The sequence below is a fragment of the Ostrinia nubilalis genome, chromosome 18 (assembly GCF_963855985.1).
Source record: "Ostrinia nubilalis chromosome 18, ilOstNubi1.1, whole genome shotgun sequence".
Classification (NCBI taxonomy): Eukaryota; Metazoa; Arthropoda; class Insecta; order Lepidoptera; family Crambidae; genus Ostrinia; species Ostrinia nubilalis.
The window spans coordinates 6986489-7003632 of NC_087105.1; the positions used below are offsets into that span (position 1 = coordinate 6986489).

Genomic DNA, 17144 nt, shown 5'->3' on the forward strand with positions numbered 1-17144 from the left:
TTTTTTCACTAAAAAACAGCAAGTGTTCATGAAGCGTTTGACTTGCGTTTGAGACATAGTAGCTTTCTGTCAGCTTTTCACAACGCAGATGCGTTACAGCTTCGCCTGCGTTAGAAATAGCCTTCGTTCGTCATCCAGTCGTAGCACAAAATATTTAGCGCATCACAGGAAAAATGCACTAATTAGGTAAAGGGTAACCACCTTCAGGCTCGATTTTAAACAAAGCGGGAAGATTTGGAAATCTGTCCACATAATTAATTATACTTAATGATTTTATTTATGCTAACTTGTATGACTCTTACTAAACTTACGTTTTTTCGCTGAAGTAGAATATGCTGTACCTCTAGCACGAACAACTTTCGTCTTCCAAACGTTTGCAAATTCGACAAAATTCAATACCTAGGCTTCGAATTTAACGGTAACTTGACGATCCTCGACTGTCAAAATAAGTTTCGTGCTACCATTTCTCACGTTGACTGGGGTGCTTTTTAACCCTAGAGTGCTCGCGATACGAGCATTTTGCCGCCCTCGGCAAAAAAGTCGAGTTATTTTCTACACGATGCGTTTGTTAAAGTCAAGCGTTTCAGTAGCTGCCTTCCCATACTTCACCTCCATGTATTAGAAATTAGAAGAAATATTATTTAGAAGAAATTTAGTGCGCAGGTGACCGCAATAGAGAACGATTGTTGAACGTATGTCACGTTTTGCGGCAAATTGCTCACTGCGCGACTACTGACGTAAGTAAAATTTGTGTGTCTGGTTTTTAGTGTATTTGGAAGATTATTAGTTTCCATTGCGTATAATGTTGTTGTGACATTAATGACGTCATAACATTGATAAATACTATTAGTGCTTAATTTATTTCATGTCATTTTCGGTAAAATTCACGTAAAATACAAAAAATGAAAAAACAAGGAACATGTCGGATTTCAAAGAATCTAGTGCACTAAAATTAGTAGAAAATGTATACTAAAGTTATAAAGAAAGTAAACATAGTCATTACAATACTGTTATAGAACAATCAGCGACAAAATCTGAAGATGATGTGCCAAGGGTGCAATAGTTGGGCAAATTTACTGTGCAACGCACATTAAATGCACATGTGACAGGCCTGTTTTGTTGAAGCACATGTCACATGCAAGGAAAACCTTTAAGTGTGCTAATAAGTTTAATATTTGATGATGTATGTAGGTAAAAACAATAGTGTTTCTAAGATTTCTATAAATATTTCCTAACATCTCCAAAATATTTTTTTTTCTTTAAATTTAACCACAAATCTTTAATAAACGCTATTTTCTAATAGTGTATGCTTTATTCTATCATTTTTAACTGATTTTCATATTTTTAAACTGTTAATTGACACACAACCGGACTTTAAGTTTGGGCGGCAAAATGCTCATACGCGAGCACTCACGTTTCACGGAAAGGCGCGACTACTCTAGGGTTAAGTTTTCATACTAAATCTTGATGATGATTCGAAGACGCAAACGATTCGAAGTTGTGAGTTTTTCGTGCTAGAGGTACTGATTATTCTGGACGGTTCGATAGTTTAATGCTACTAATTATTATCAAATCGTTTCGCAGTAAAACTTGTATCAAAATATTAATGACTCCTACCTGTTAAGAATCAGCAGTTTATGTAGTGTAATCTAGGCGTATTTACCAATAATTTAGTTGATAAATACTTATAGTCATATATCTTTATTGCTATGTGCTGCTAATTTAAACATAATTTAATAAAGTTATATGGCATAGGTGACTACGCGAGAAATACTTACATATTTAACTATGATTCTAACATTAATACGCTTCCAATCCTATTTCTAAGGTGTGTGCCAAGTTATTGCTATGCGACAATAATTTGATTATCCCATGAAGCCAAGTAATACATAATCACCTACTTTAGATCTTACAAACTTCGATATTTTTTCGTCGATATTATCGGAAAATGTTAGTGTTGTAAGAAACTCTAGTCTTGGGAGTCTTTTTTTATTAAAAGTTGAGAGCTATTTTTGAAGACTCGACTCGAGGCTTATAAATAAAACTTACAGCTCAAGTCTTTCAGAATGTTGAGTCTTTTGTAAAAGACTCGAAAGGACTCAGACGACTCAGATGACTCGAAAAGACTGACTCATGTGACTAACGAGTCCTAGTCTTGAAAATAGACTTGAGTTGACTTGTCAACTCTAACATTTTCCGACCATTCAGACATGGACGCTAAAAATTCATTTAAGTCTTATAAATATACATTGTTTATTGGTCGTTATATTAGGCGCATTTAAAATGAAAAACCTGTATTATTAGTTTTATCGAAAATAACGGCTATAATCGGCGCGCTGCGTGCTTGTATGCATGCACTGTCAATCGGCAATTCTTCTGACGCGCCGGCTAACTGCTTGTCTGTTTTATCATTAATAATGAGTCGTTATCATGTCCGCCTACACCGGAGTCGCAAGCGCAGGAAGCTTAAACTCAGTCGAGTCCTCCCTCTGTGCACAGCTCCGCGCCAGCCGGCACAAAAACAGCGCACGCGCATTTAAATTACGCGAATTAAAATAATACTGACAGCACAATGACTACCATGATGGTAAATCCGTTCAGCACGCAGGATGCGCTAATAGCCAAGGTTATTACCATGGTGACATTGTTCACCCTTTCAATGATAGTCGGGCTGATTCCCATGGCCATTTCATTGAAGTTCGACTGGTTCACCAAAGCTGCTGATGGCGATTTGCGGACGAAGAACAAACTCGTGATGGGACTCCTGGCTTTCGGCGGGGGAGTTCTCTTCTCCACCACTTTCATGCATTTGCTTCACGAAGTCGACGAGAACATCGCGATATTGCAAGGTAAGTTTCTGCACTTATTACAGTTGTATTATTATGAATTGCACTGTTATAAATGGAGCGGACAGATGCATAAATATGCGGTACGATGTCGTAACATAAACTAGGACTTTTCAGTTGATACGAGGTGGGTGATAATGTAGGTTTATTTTTATTACTAGTGACCTACCCAGATTCATATTAAGTGTGTTGTAAAATGGATCTATTAATATTTATTTTTCCTTTATCTAGCACGCAGCTAGCACGTAATAACGCTACATAATTCCTATAGAATTTTTGATGATTTTAGAGAAAAATCACAGCCAAATTAATCTAGTAGTAGTACATAGTGCTTACACGTATTGTTGTACGTTAGTAAAATAATTACAAAAATATTATTTTTTATACGGATAGTGACTTAGTTATTGACAAAATACCTAAATGTATTAATTAACGAAATTAAAAGGTGGTAATAGGATTAATGCTAAACTAGATAATATGTGGACATGTAAACTTCTTTTACAGCCAGGATATACATTTTGACTTCCAATTAAAACCAAACAATGAAGGTTGAGTAAGTAGTCCCGGGGATAGCTATCTGTCTTGGAATCCGCAACTAATTTAATCAGAACTGATCAGAACTAGGATAAAACACAATTTACAGTAAGAGTTGACGTTGAAACGTTTGACGTTTCTTTTAGTAGGTACAGCTAGGTATTATTGCTATTAATTTCTACTATTTTTAACGGTTTCTATTCTATACTCTTCTATTCTACTAATGAAAACTCCATTGCAAAAAGCCTATGTACCACACATAGGCTTTTTTGTGTTCCTTATTTAATATAGGATGTAACTTTACTATTGTGACTAATCCAATGATCATCAGGATCAGTAGGAATGTAATTACCATGTTTCAAATATAATGTAACACGAGTTACCTACTTAGTTACACACTTTACACGGGATCTATACAGTTTGTAAACATCGACACCTAGCATTTGTACAGAATTATCTTTGACTACATGGTAAATATTTACTTTAATTATCATCTCGCTTTTTGTATGTGCTAATTTGTTGATCTTATCAACTAATTCTTCGCGTGTCTATGATACTTCGTGGATCCGGTTATGTCTGTCTTATTACAATACCTTGATTGATTGAATGTCTTATGTCACCTTCGACTTCGCTTGGTCTATCCCAAGGATTCTCAAACTCCACGGTTCCACGAACCCCTGTTAGTTGTCAGGTGACAGCGAACCCCATAACTAGTCTAAATGAAATAATAAAATTGTCTATTGAATTTCAAAGGTGCCATATTATAAAGTGCCAAAGAAAGGTGTATTTGTTTCTTTTCGCAAATGGAGTCAATTTTTACCTTAATTTCTAAGCTGCCACCATTACGTAAAATCTTGTCGCGAATCCCTGCTGTTGAATGGTGAACACGAAAACGGGAAAATCCTGAAAAATTCCATAAGTCCAAGTCCAAATGCTTTTCTTATTTACTTGCTAGACGTATTTTCCCGTATCAATACTTACCTATATCGTTCTTACCGTAGACTTTTTAAATATATCTAATCTACTAAAAAGCACTCGTATTTTACGGCATTTTTCACAAAACCGATACTAATTATTACACACACATACATAAAAGAATAACGTAAGTATGAGTTGCCAGCCACACTTTGCCTACTTGGAACTTCAGGCTGGGTTGCACCACCTACTTTAACAAACGTAAAAAACCTGTCAAACTCCATACAAAAAACACCGGTTATCGTTAAATTTAACTGTTAAACTTAGGTGGTGGAACTCAGCCTAAAAGTACCAATACTACTTTTGAACTTAAGTAAACAGCCCTGTCCCGGTTAACGGCTTTAAAGGTAGACCTGTTTGTTAGACATCTACGCTAAGTGACCTAAAGGTACGCATTTGTAAGCAATTAAACTAATGAGACAAATCGTATAATTTCTATTTTAAAGCTAGTAAAATAATGCTGTAAAATTTTAAATGCATTACAAATATTGTGGCACCTTAATAGGTAGTTATTGTTGTAAAGAAGACAATGCCGAAAGCAGAAATGTAATCTTCTGATGTGCTATCGCCTGCACGAGTTTTGTAGATATCACATTCAGAAAGCGTCATCAAATCTACGATACAGAAATCAGAATTCCAACATTACGTTTTACGTAGTTATCCAACCATAATTATGCGATGAATATCATTATAATTTATCAAAGATTTTCAATGGACGATTACCATTTTAAAACCAAGATAGGTTGATTGGATATTGTTTTTTGATTATCGAGATTGACGATTAGAAATCATTTGGATCTACAGATCTCATCAGTCGTGTTGTTTGATAAACATTGTGCATAATTCCTGATGATGATTTGCGTGTTACCAAGATCGGAATCTCAAGTAAAAATTAACTTTTGCTAATTGAGCCTCTGAGGTCTAGTGGTAAGACCACTTTCTCAGGTCCAGTGATCCTGGATTCTATACTACCAAAAACCCATACCGTAGAATGGGGTTACTTTGAATCACGGGATGACTTTGATCGAAACTTCCATTTTGTATAAAATCACGAATTGCGTAAAACGAAACGCAATTTGGTAGTTTTTTTTTTAGATTAGTAACACTGAAGAACTGTCAATTCCTTTTTTGAGAACACGCGGGAAATTCGCCTATTATTTTAATTAAAAAAGGTTAATATAATGTTATTCTCTATTTATAGCTAAATAATTGTGTTGCAAAACTTCATTGTGTACTTATTTATGTGATAGTAAAATGAAATTTCTAGATATACTCCATCATGTGGCCTATGATCGATTATCCCATACAGTGCTTAATGTTTTTCTAACTTCAAAGATAATGGAATGACTTGAGTTTGTTTGATGCGGGGTGTCATTGATAGGGTATATGGTGCGAGATTGATCAAAAATGATCAAATTATCCCCAGAGACTATACTCCTCTTTAAATGGTAATATCCACTGGTAGTCGAAGGTTTCAAATTTTTGGAATATAAAAAAGAATTCAAATTGGTTCGCGATGATATATCTGAAATTAGGAGAAGTGAAATAATTAATCTACCTGCCAAAACCAAAGCCTTTTGCAATTCTGGATAGTAACGTTGAATGTGTCCAATTTTTTTTATATTGATATTTCAGAACTTGTATGACTTAAGTGAATTTATATGACTTTTCTTATTGTTTTGATGCATAAATTTAATATTATTGATTTTTTTAAGACAAATTATTTTAATAATTATTTTTTAAATTTTATTTTGTAAAGTTTAACTATTTCTAAGTTCTTTTCGTTCGTAAAATCAATAAATAATACTGATTGAATGCTAAAATTTTAATACCAACATTTTAGTAACGAAATACAGTTAATTATTTGATGACTTTTACTAGATCAAAGTTACCCCATATGGCAAAAATGTCAATAACTATTTATCCCGTTGGCAGATTTTGATTTTTTTAAATATATTGGTATTATAATTGTGGTTACTTTCTATTTACGCAATAAAATCTGGGGATATCAAAGTAACCCCATTCTTCTTTTAGCTTTTTTTTTTTTTTTTTTTTTTTTTTTTTTTTCTATGATGGCATGCACGGCTTGTGCGTCAGCCACGACGAGGTAAGGTAAAGTTAGGGAAACGTATAGGAAAGTAAAAATGGAGAACGGAAAAAAAAAGGTTGCAAAGGATCAGGAAAGTTAAGGAGAAAACAAAATATTAGGTAGATTAAATTTTTATGTTATTATTACTCATATAAACAGATAGGGTATTATAAATATCAATAGAATGCATATTAAGGAGGCAGGCTATGGAAGTTGGGAATGGTACTCGTAAGGATATAAGGGATTCGATGAAAGAGGATCGGTCATGTAACGGACAAATGAAAAACAGATGATTTAAGTCACCTGTGCCAGTACCACACTCACACAAATCAGAATTCACAATTTTAAGTCTAAAAAGATGCGTAGGTATACAGGCATGGCCAATTCTCATACGGATAATATTAGAGGTAGAGACCTTTCCCAGTTTCATTTTAAAAAACCATGGTTTTAAAGGAATGGTTGGTTGAATGATCTTGTACCATTTTCCTTTAGTTGCACTAGTGTGCGCCCAATCCAATTCCCATGATTCACGCAAGTAGGACTTAGGGAGGGACAAAAGGTCATGACAGTAATTTTTATAACTAATCATATCACCATTCACAACAGCTTCATTGGCAAATTTATCAGCCTTTTCATTACCGAAAATATGGCTATGACTCGGAATCCAGGCGAAGATTATTTTGTACCCCAAAGTAGAACATTTATGAAGCAACTCTCTGCATTTAATTACAATTGGGTATTGAATATTGCATTTAAAAGGAAATTTTTCTAAGGCTTGTAAAGCGCTCTTAGAATCTACGAAAATTACTGTTTTTTTCAGTTTCATAATTTGGACATATTCTATGGCTTTATAAATTCCACAGCACTCCCCGGTGAAAACTGATGTTTCAGGAGGTAATCTGACCTTTTCATGAATACCATACTGATGATGGAAAAGCCCTACTCCGACCACACCATCGTTGGAGTGTTTGGATGCATCGCTATATATATGATGCCAATCGGCCCAATTATCTTCAATAATGAAGTTAAATTTATATTTAGCGTCAAGTGAATTTTTAGGGATATCTAAATCATATATTATTTCAGGAGAAAGAACTAACGACTCAAAAGTAGCAGAAAATATGGGAAATTTTGGAGTTCTGTAAGTCGGAGCTTGAAAAGATATAAATTTACGGTAACTTAAAACTAAACAGGGAAGGTTTTTATGAGCCCAGTAAGGAGATGTACCAATAGAATCAGATAAAAGTTGTAATTTTAAAAATAGAGGGTGATTTGAATATTGTAAAACTCTAAATAAAAATTTGTCTGATAAGAATTGACGGCGCAGTCTAAGAGGAGGATCAGTGCATTCAACCTGTAAAGTATTAATGGGGCTAGATTTCATAGTACCAGAAATAATACGGAGAGCCTTTGATTGGATGCTGTCCATTTTTTTCAGACCGACTAGATTGCAAGGTTCTAAGAAGTAAGCTCCATAATCAAGAACACTACGTATTATAGCGTTATAGAGAAGTTTTAGCGAGGAAGGGTGAGCACCCCACCAGACCCCTGAGAGGCAGCGCGAAATATTTAATAAACGCTCACATTTGGCCGTGACATAATAACAATGAGGAACCCCTGATAGTTTGTCATCTAAAATTATTCCTAAAAACTTTGCTTCCTTACAAGCCTGGATAGTAATATTATCATAGTAAACAAAAACAGGAGGTGGCATCCGCATTCTACTAAAAAGAACCACAGAACTTTTTGGGACCGATAATGATAGACAGTTATTATCTAACCAGATTTTAAGGGAACTTAGAGCTGCCGTTAAGCAATGACATAATTCGCTTACTGAATAACCGGAAACGTACAAAAGAAGGTCATCAGCATACTGTAGAATATTAATTTTATTAATAAAAATAGATTCAAGGTCGTACGTATATACGTTATACAACAATGGGCTTAAAACAGACCCCTGAGGTAATCCTCTCCAAAGAACTCGGGTCAGGACTGTTGAATCTTGAGTAGTAACGTGAATAGATCTTTCTGATAACATACTAATAATGAAATTGATTAGGGTAATCGGAACCTGTAGCTTTAAAAGTTTATTTTTAAGAATAGATAAATTAACACCATCGTAAGCGGCTGTGATATCGAGAAAGGCAGCGAGGAGACATTGATTATTAGTAAAGGCTAAGCGAATATCTGTAGTAAAAATTCCTAAACTATCCATAGTACTCTTCCCTTTTCTAAAACCAAATTGACTGGTAGCTAATATACCTTTGCTTTCTAAATACCATTCTAATCTGTTTTTAACTAAATGCTCTGCAATTTTGAGAAGAACAGATGATAAAGCAATAGGCCGATACGAAGTGGAGTTACCTACAGGAGAGTTCGGTTTGAGGATTGGTATTACCTCTTGAGATTTCCATGATGGAGGAATATTACCGTTAATCATGATGGAATTAATTATTGATAGAAAATATGAAAGGCAAGAATCGCTTAAATTAATGAAAAAAGAATAAGGAACACCATCAATACCAGGAGCCGAATCTTTCACGTACGACAAAATGCCTTTTAATTCAGAAAAAGTAAATGGAGCATTTAAATCTGTAAGGTTTTCAGTGCAAATAGGATAGTTTAATTCATGATATACTATATCTATAGGAGGCACAGAAGGAGGCGCTAATTTGTCTAGAAAGCTATCAACAATTGATTTATCTATGAACGAGGGAGTACTCTCTCGGAAACAAGATCTAAATCTCCGTATATTTTTCCATACCTCAGATGGGGAAACGTCTGGTGATATCGAAGTGCAAAATGTCTTCCATCCTTCCCATTTTTTTTGTTTAAATAACTTACGGGTGCTGTTTATAAGTTGAGACAAAATTTCTAAGTTTTCGGAAGAGGAAAATGCTCTGTACGCACGTTCCGCTAATTTTCTTTTTTTAATAGCTTCAGCGCATTCTTCATCCCACCATGGGGGAGGAGGAATATATCTACTACTATTTTTTTTAACAGGAAAAATATTGTCCGCCACATCAATTAAAACTTGAGTGAAGGTATTAGCACAATTGCTATGATTGTCTAATTGTAAGGAAGGAAGTGACTCTAATCTTTCCTCCACTTTTTCTTTAAAAAGTTTCCAATCAGCATTAATCAATTGGTACTTCAATCGAGGGGGACGGATTGGGATTGATTTGTCAGAAAATGGTAAAGTAATAAATAAAGGATAATGATCACTGCCATATGAAGAACTAAGTACGTGCCAAGTTAAAGATGACGCTAAGGAAGGAGAACATATGGATAGATCAGGAGCGCTGAATCCTTCAGAACTAGCAGTGCGACGTGTAGGTTCCCCGGAGTTTAGTAAACATAAGTTATTCACATCTAAAAAATCTAAGATTCTTGAACCGTAATAATTAGAGGAAGAACTACCCCAAGAAGCATGCTGGGCGTTGAAATCTCCCATTATTAAAATGGGTTTTGGAAGGGAAGGTAAAATACTGAGTAAAATTTCATCATATATAATAGAGGATGGATGTGGAATATAAATAGAAACAAAACAAATGCCGTTTACAGAAACTGCTATAATGGAATAATCATCATTATGAATAGGAATGGGAATGTGTTTGAAAGGCCAAGAATGCTTGATCAGCAGTGCAACACCACCATAGCCATCTAGACGGTCCTCTCTAATGCAGGCATAGCCTGCTACCTTAAAACAACTACTAGATTTAAGCCAAGTCTCTTGGAGAGAAATGGCTAAGGGGTCATATTTATTAATTAAATGAAACAAATCTGATTTTTTACTGTAAATACTGCGGCAATTCCACTGAATTACCACTGAATTCATTATTATTTATAAAATTACTATTAAAAGTACTATCATGCAAATTATTATTTTTATTACTTACAGAGTTTTGGGATGAGGCAGCGTTGGTCGGTGTGAAGTTTGAATTATAATGAGACAATGAATTAATAAGTGTGATAATAAGTTCTTTAACAGACATAATATCAGATAGTAAAGAGTCTTTACTTGAATCCTTATAAGCAGTGCCGGATGAAGGAAAGTTTATGTTGAAATCTTTAATAAGAGCATCATGAGAGGCCTTATCATATCCAGGACTAATTACTGGAGGGGATCTAGGCTTAAGAAATACTGTTTTTTTATATGAACTCCTGCTGGGAATACTATCAGATGTATTTTTCAAAACTGGTCTATTTGTGTTCACTGGGGCTACTGTTGTCAAAGCATCAGCATAAGACTTACCAAGAGGAGGGTGTAATTTTAAAGCCTCAGAATAAGAAATACAATTCTTAGCCATAGTCTCTTTAATTTGTTTTTGACGGGAAAACTCAGGACATTTTTTGCTGGTCGCAAAGTGAGAACCTGTACACAGACAACATTTAACAAACTCTTCATCAACTGAACAGCTGTCACCCGAGTGGTCATGACCACATTTAAAACATTTGGGAAGAGATCTACACTGTGACTTAATGTGACCATATTTGCAGCATTTGTAACATTGTATAGTGGGGAAAATGTATAAGTCCACAGGCAGAGAATTGTAACACATAAATACTCTCTTTGGAAGTACTTGTCCATCAAATGTGAGAACTACAGTCTCTATAGGTATGTATTCAACTGTGTCTTTTCCAATAGTTTTCCTTTTCAATCTCCTTACTTTAAGAATGTTGCCACAACCTATAGGGACTGTAATATTCTGTATGACTTCCTCATCAGTCCAGTTGGCTGGAATGCCCCTCACTACTCCCATGCGAGTAACATTTGATGTTGGAATAAATGCTTTATAGCGATTGTTGGACAAGACAGTACTACTTAAGAATGAATTGGCATCCTCATAATTACAAAAGGAAATAGCTGCACGATTTCTGCCAATACGTTTTAAACTGCCATTTATTATGTTTTTAAAACCATGTTTTTTCAAAAACAAACCAAGAGTAACCGGGTGAATTGAGGTACTTTGATTGGAAGTTATCTCTTCTTTTTGTATGTGTATGACATAAGGAGAAACATCAGATGCCTGGTAAAGATTTCTGCCAATTGGTAGCCGCTGAGAATTGGAATTATTGTTCTCAAAATCAACATCAAGTGAGTTTGGTGAGTTTGACACTGGCACAGAGTTTTTAGCAGTAGTATCATTGAATTTGTTTGGTTGTTGTTTTGACTGAATTATTACTTCGGAATGAGATTCCGAGTGACATTCACATGAGTCAAGTGAAGGAACTGTAGAGCTTTTATGATGACGTCTCCTCTTTTTATTACAGTGTTTACAATACTTAAGTACAGAGGCCCGTTTTAAACGTTTGGATTTATTTTGAGAACGTTCGGAGCCATCCGTGCATGAACTTTCAGTATCTAATGCTGAATAATTATTAGCTATAGTGACATTGTACGAAACCTGGGGGACGGAGCCCCCAGGTTCGTCTGGGTCGTTCATGTAACCAGAGAAAGAGGTAAAAACTTACCAGAGCACTGCCAAAATCACTAACTAATAAATAAATAGAAAGATAAACATAAATATACTACACTCCACGACTTAACTGATCTCTATTTACTAGATAATTTATAAAAATCGCAAAAGCAAAAATTGAGACAACCGCCTAGCTTGACGTTTCCCGCGCTTTCTCTTTTAGCTTTGATCACATACTTTTTATTTTTTTTTTTCTCAAAATTGAGCTATATTTTTTTATTTTTTATTACACGAATCGAGAGTACTATAAAAACCGATTATTAGACTTTTTTTGTATTTTTTTACACCCACAAATTTAAAAGATATGGACCTTCAAAGTTCAAAATTGGCCAAAGTAACCCCATTCTACGGTACTGTCTTTCCGCGAGTTTCTGTAGGATACTGCTTCCTAGCTATAAATCCGCCTAAATCGTGCCGTTTGAACAAGAAACTCTTGTATCTTGTGTGTGATACTCATAATTAGGACAAAAAATGTATTTATCTATCTACGTGTCTCCCATCATACATCGTTTTAAAATCAGTCATGGAAAAATCAAATTCACTAAATATTCTCGTGGTAATAGTTATGTTATTTAGTAGGGAATTTAGTGCAATGATTTGTATGGAGACCCCTCCACTTTGGTATAGAAGACTCATTTTTGCACCAGTTGTTCTTTTGGTGCTCCTGAGTAGATTTCCGTCGGTAGACATCGGGAGCCCCCCCTGTGGTAGCAGGGGGAGGGGGGGCAAGTTTACTTCTGCCGCGCTTCACTTTAAGTGGGCCTTAAAGTGAAGCGCGGCAAGTGGGTCGCTGTGGACTACGCTTAGGTGTGACCCTACATAAAATAACCCAGACAGCTTTGTATCAGCATTGGCTACTGGCAGTATATCAAGGGGTTCGCGTATAGGATCAGTTGCAAGCAACCGACTCAGTCTTCCCTTTATCCGACTGGTTGGGTGTGGACCAAAGTCGATAGCAACATGGAGCCTACATGGATCGATTTGCCCGAAGCTGCCGAAGCTTGCCTGGAAATGGTGAGATGTAAGTGCAAGAAGTAGTGCAGATGCTGGTGCTGTCTGAAAAAACAACTATAACGGTCACAGCCGTAGCCTTTGTGTTAAAAATAATCTCCCATACTATGATAATATCAATCCTCACTTTCCTCACACTTACCTTTCCGTTATCACTGGTACAATAGTATGTAGAAATAAAAATGTTAATTAAAATAATAATAATAATCATTAGACGTTTAGACAAATTTAAGTTCTTTATTTAGTGCTTTCTTCTTATGATATTTTCAATAATACAATGTATTTGAACTATTTTCGACCTTATGTCTTACACATAGAGTTCAAAATTAATTGAAAAAAAAAATACAAATCATGGTAGCATGATGTGCCAGGAACTTTAAATAAATTCTAAAATAATAATCTTTACTTGCTTATGAACCAAGTAGTATGAATTCATGGATAAAATAAATATTTTTTTCCGACGCGCATTAAAATTCGCCCGCTGTGTCCTGAAGAAAATTTTTTTTCACCTACTTTTTTCGAAAAAAGTACCATACAATGGTATATATTTATAATCCTGATAAATGTAGCTTTCAGGACATATTTTTTTTATTAGATTATCTCCAGTGGTTTAAAAGTAAACGACGTTTATTTAAAAAAATACTTTTTGGTTTTTGTGAATTTTACTCCATATTTCTATTATTTTGTATGAAAAGGCAAAAAGTTTGTTCTAGAAATGAATTCGCCATCCTTTAATTATCCGAAAATGATACCACACTTGCCCTAATGCCCATAGTTTTGAAGATATAGGCCTTAAAGTGAAGCGCGGCAGAAGGAAACTTACCCCCCCTCCCCCTGCTACCACAGGGGGGGCTCCCGATGTCTACCGACGGAAATCTACTCAGGAGCACCCAAAGAACAACTGGTGCAAAAATGAGCCTTCTATACCAAAGTGGAGGGGTTCTTGCACTAAATTCCCTACTAATTCTGGTTACTTACTTATCTGCCAATTTGAAATGTATGCCTTGCTTTAATCTCTCGAGATTCAACATCGATCGAAATTGAAGTAGGTACCTAGGTTAATCGAGAGATTATTGTAAGTAGAATTTTGGATGACATGAGATAAAAAATACTCTGTAATCCATATCTATACGTGACCACTTCAGCAAACTAAATTGAGATGGTGTAATGGGTATTGTTTTCAAGTGTGTCCATAGCCTATTGCTTCAAGAGCTAACAACATACATTACCTACATAATGATATGATCAGATAAAATCTGATATAAAATTATGTTTAAATACTAAAATAAATAAACGTAATTTAAAAAATCCTTGCCACTATTTGCTTAAGATTAATTGAATTTTTAATGTCTCCCAAAGGATTTTAAAAAGTAAACGCGAGTTACGTAGATGTTATTAAACCCACGTATCTAATACATATGTACTTAGATTGCCGCTTTTTAGATTCTGCAATAGATTTTATCAGAAATATTGTCTTTAAGATTAAATTAGATTAAGTATTTCCGTAATTAGTAATGTAATTACTAAATAATTTATAGGTAGGTTTTTTAATCTTCAGCTGAAGCTGCCGGAGTTAGATTTTTGCAAGATTTTGAACACGTAGACAATCCTATATTTTTTAGAAAGTGTTGTTACTTTCTCGCTAATACGAGCATAGGATGTTCAATAATTGCACTTTTTATACATATATGTATAATAAATAAATAAATATTATGTGGTCGTAGTCATGATAGAAAGAATGCAATGTGTTGTGTAATATCTCGTAGTCGACGTCTAGTGGCAAACCATCAGAACAACCGGACCCAGAGGTCCCGGATTTGATTGATTCGCAGTGGGGAAAAAAATATTCTACTCGCTTGGTAGGGCTGATATTAGGGTGAGTTGCACCAACTAACTTTAGTGGTAACTATAACGATACCGGTATTTTTTGTATGGAGTTTGACAAATTTTTGACGTTTGTAGAGTTAAAGTAATATGGTGCAACTCAGCCTTAGTCTGCCTGGTCCTGTGGGTCTAGACAAAGTGCAAATTATAATCGCAAACCAGTCGAAAAGTGGTCGAAAAGCCCCTTTTTTGTATGGAGTTTTGACGGATTCGATTTTCGATTCGATCAAAAAGTGCGTTTTGTCTAGGGGGGCTGGCTGGCTACCTACTACCATCTTACCTAAGTCTGTCACCCTAACAGAAATGTTAGCAGAGTTGTTCTGTTCTTTTAAGTAAAAGTAAAGTAAGTACCTAATTGTTATCGACGAACAGGGTATAAAATTTAAATATAAATTACTAATTATAAGATATCTTCCTACACGTGAAGATGTTTATCATTATTATATTGAATACTTTGTACATGTTTTCACAAAAGTTCTGTAGTAAAACAGACAGTCTACGTAAATTAGTCTGTTCCTATCTATTGAATTTAATGACACGCTTTATTGTTTACCAATAATATGTGTTTTATCATTTTATTATAACTAGGCTACCTACTTTTAAGTTAATTGATGATTAATTAATTGCAATAAAATTGCGAAATTATCATAACAAACCTACATAATACAAATAGGTATACGTGACATTACAGTCCCTGAAACAGTTTAGTATGAAACACGTTTATCTAAGCCTATGCCTATATCTAAGTAATTAGAAACGAACAAATTACCCCGAAATAGTAGGTACTAAGTAGGTATGTAAATAAGGTATAACTGGCACAGTGACAGTTTCAGTGTGGGATTATGTCAAAATGTCGAATTACTGACGATTTATTCTGAGATTAATATTTACTCTGGTTTGGTCGAATCCACCCTTAGTGATATGACATGTCAAGGTTGTGCTAATCCCTTTTCCTTTATTATCTTGACCATTTCAATGACTGATTTTCAGCAGGAATGTGCACTACAGGAGAGGTTCTTGGCTGGCTTAGTCTTTAGCTGACTCCCAATAGGAAAATTGTAGAGAAGGCCTTTGCCTAATTGCCTAGCCGTGGTGGAAATTTCAGTAAATTCTTCACATCTTCACTTTGAATTTATGTTACTTGTAGAGTTGCAATTACTTTTCAGCAAATGACCCTGCATGAGCATGTTGATGACTATTTATAAATAAAATAGTGTTTACTTACTTACAGTTTCCTGCGAATTCGAGTGTTTTTGTAAGAGCTTCTTAAATTGTCTTAATGACAATACACACAATGGTAGTGACGATTACGAAAGGCAATTGAACGTTGTTTTTGTATCTTCTATGTTTGCCCACTGGGATCATTATTTCCGTATGACGAGTTAAGTTTAGTCTAGAACTTACATAAAATTTAAGAAAAACATTAAGTAAAAAGTGTATTTAGCTATACAATGGTGTAGTGACTACCTAAGTGTGTTTTTGCGATTATCAGAGTGCATTCGAAGCCGAAAATAGTATGTTATAAGTTACCTAAACGGCAAAATAAAATTGCATTTTATTGCTATTAGATTTTCTGTAATGATTACTAAAAAGATAAGTAGGTACGTGAGATTTATCATTCAATAAGTATTGTTTCGCGTTTATCCAAAGTTTTCAGGTGAATAGCATTATTAATCGATTACTTGATAAGCTAAATAACTTTATTGTATTGTGTATTAACAGTTTATGGTATTAACAATACAATGTCTTTTATCAATTTACTACAACCCGAATCAAATTAATCAGTCAATGCACATAAAATGTGTCATCAAATCATGCAATCAACGAAAAAAGCGATTTTACAACTGTGGGTCTAGACAAAGTGCAAATTATAATCGCAAACCAGTCGAAAAGTGGTCGAAAAGCCCCTTTTTTGTATGGAGTTTTGACGGATTCGATTTTCGATTCGATCAAAAAGTGCGTTTTGTCTAGGGGGGCTGGTACGTGGCGTCTTTCCATTCTATACATAGCCAGAACGCAAGGGTGTGAAACTAATCGAGTATAGTTTGGATGTGACTTTTTTTACTAAGCTCCTCCAAACTATACACGACCAGTACGCATACGCTGCGTACTGCTCGCGTACCTATACTTTGTAGTGACTTAGGTCAATTATCTTACTCCAAAATATACATCGTCAGTACGCATACGGACTAATCATGTAGGTATGTATTGTAATAAGTTCGCGATTACAATGTATACGCGAGTACTTAGTTGCATGCTCGTCATTTTGACTTATTTACCTCTCTTTCTATTACATATTAATTCATAACTGCGTGTCTACTTTAA

The 17144-nt window shown here is 34.9% G+C and overlaps 1 protein-coding gene across 1 annotated transcript in view; it reads left to right on the forward strand.

The window, feature by feature from the left end:
* The first annotated feature begins 2422 nt into the window (after positions 1-2422).
* LOC135080631 (zinc transporter ZIP1-like) overlaps positions 2423-17144 on the forward strand; it is a 34185-nt gene continuing 19463 nt past the window's right edge. The window contains exon 1 of the mRNA XM_063975318.1: positions 2423-2849. Coding sequence (XP_063831388.1) covers positions 2573-2849 — 277 coding nt within the window. The 5' untranslated portion in view covers positions 2423-2572. The remainder of the gene's footprint in view (positions 2850-17144) is intronic.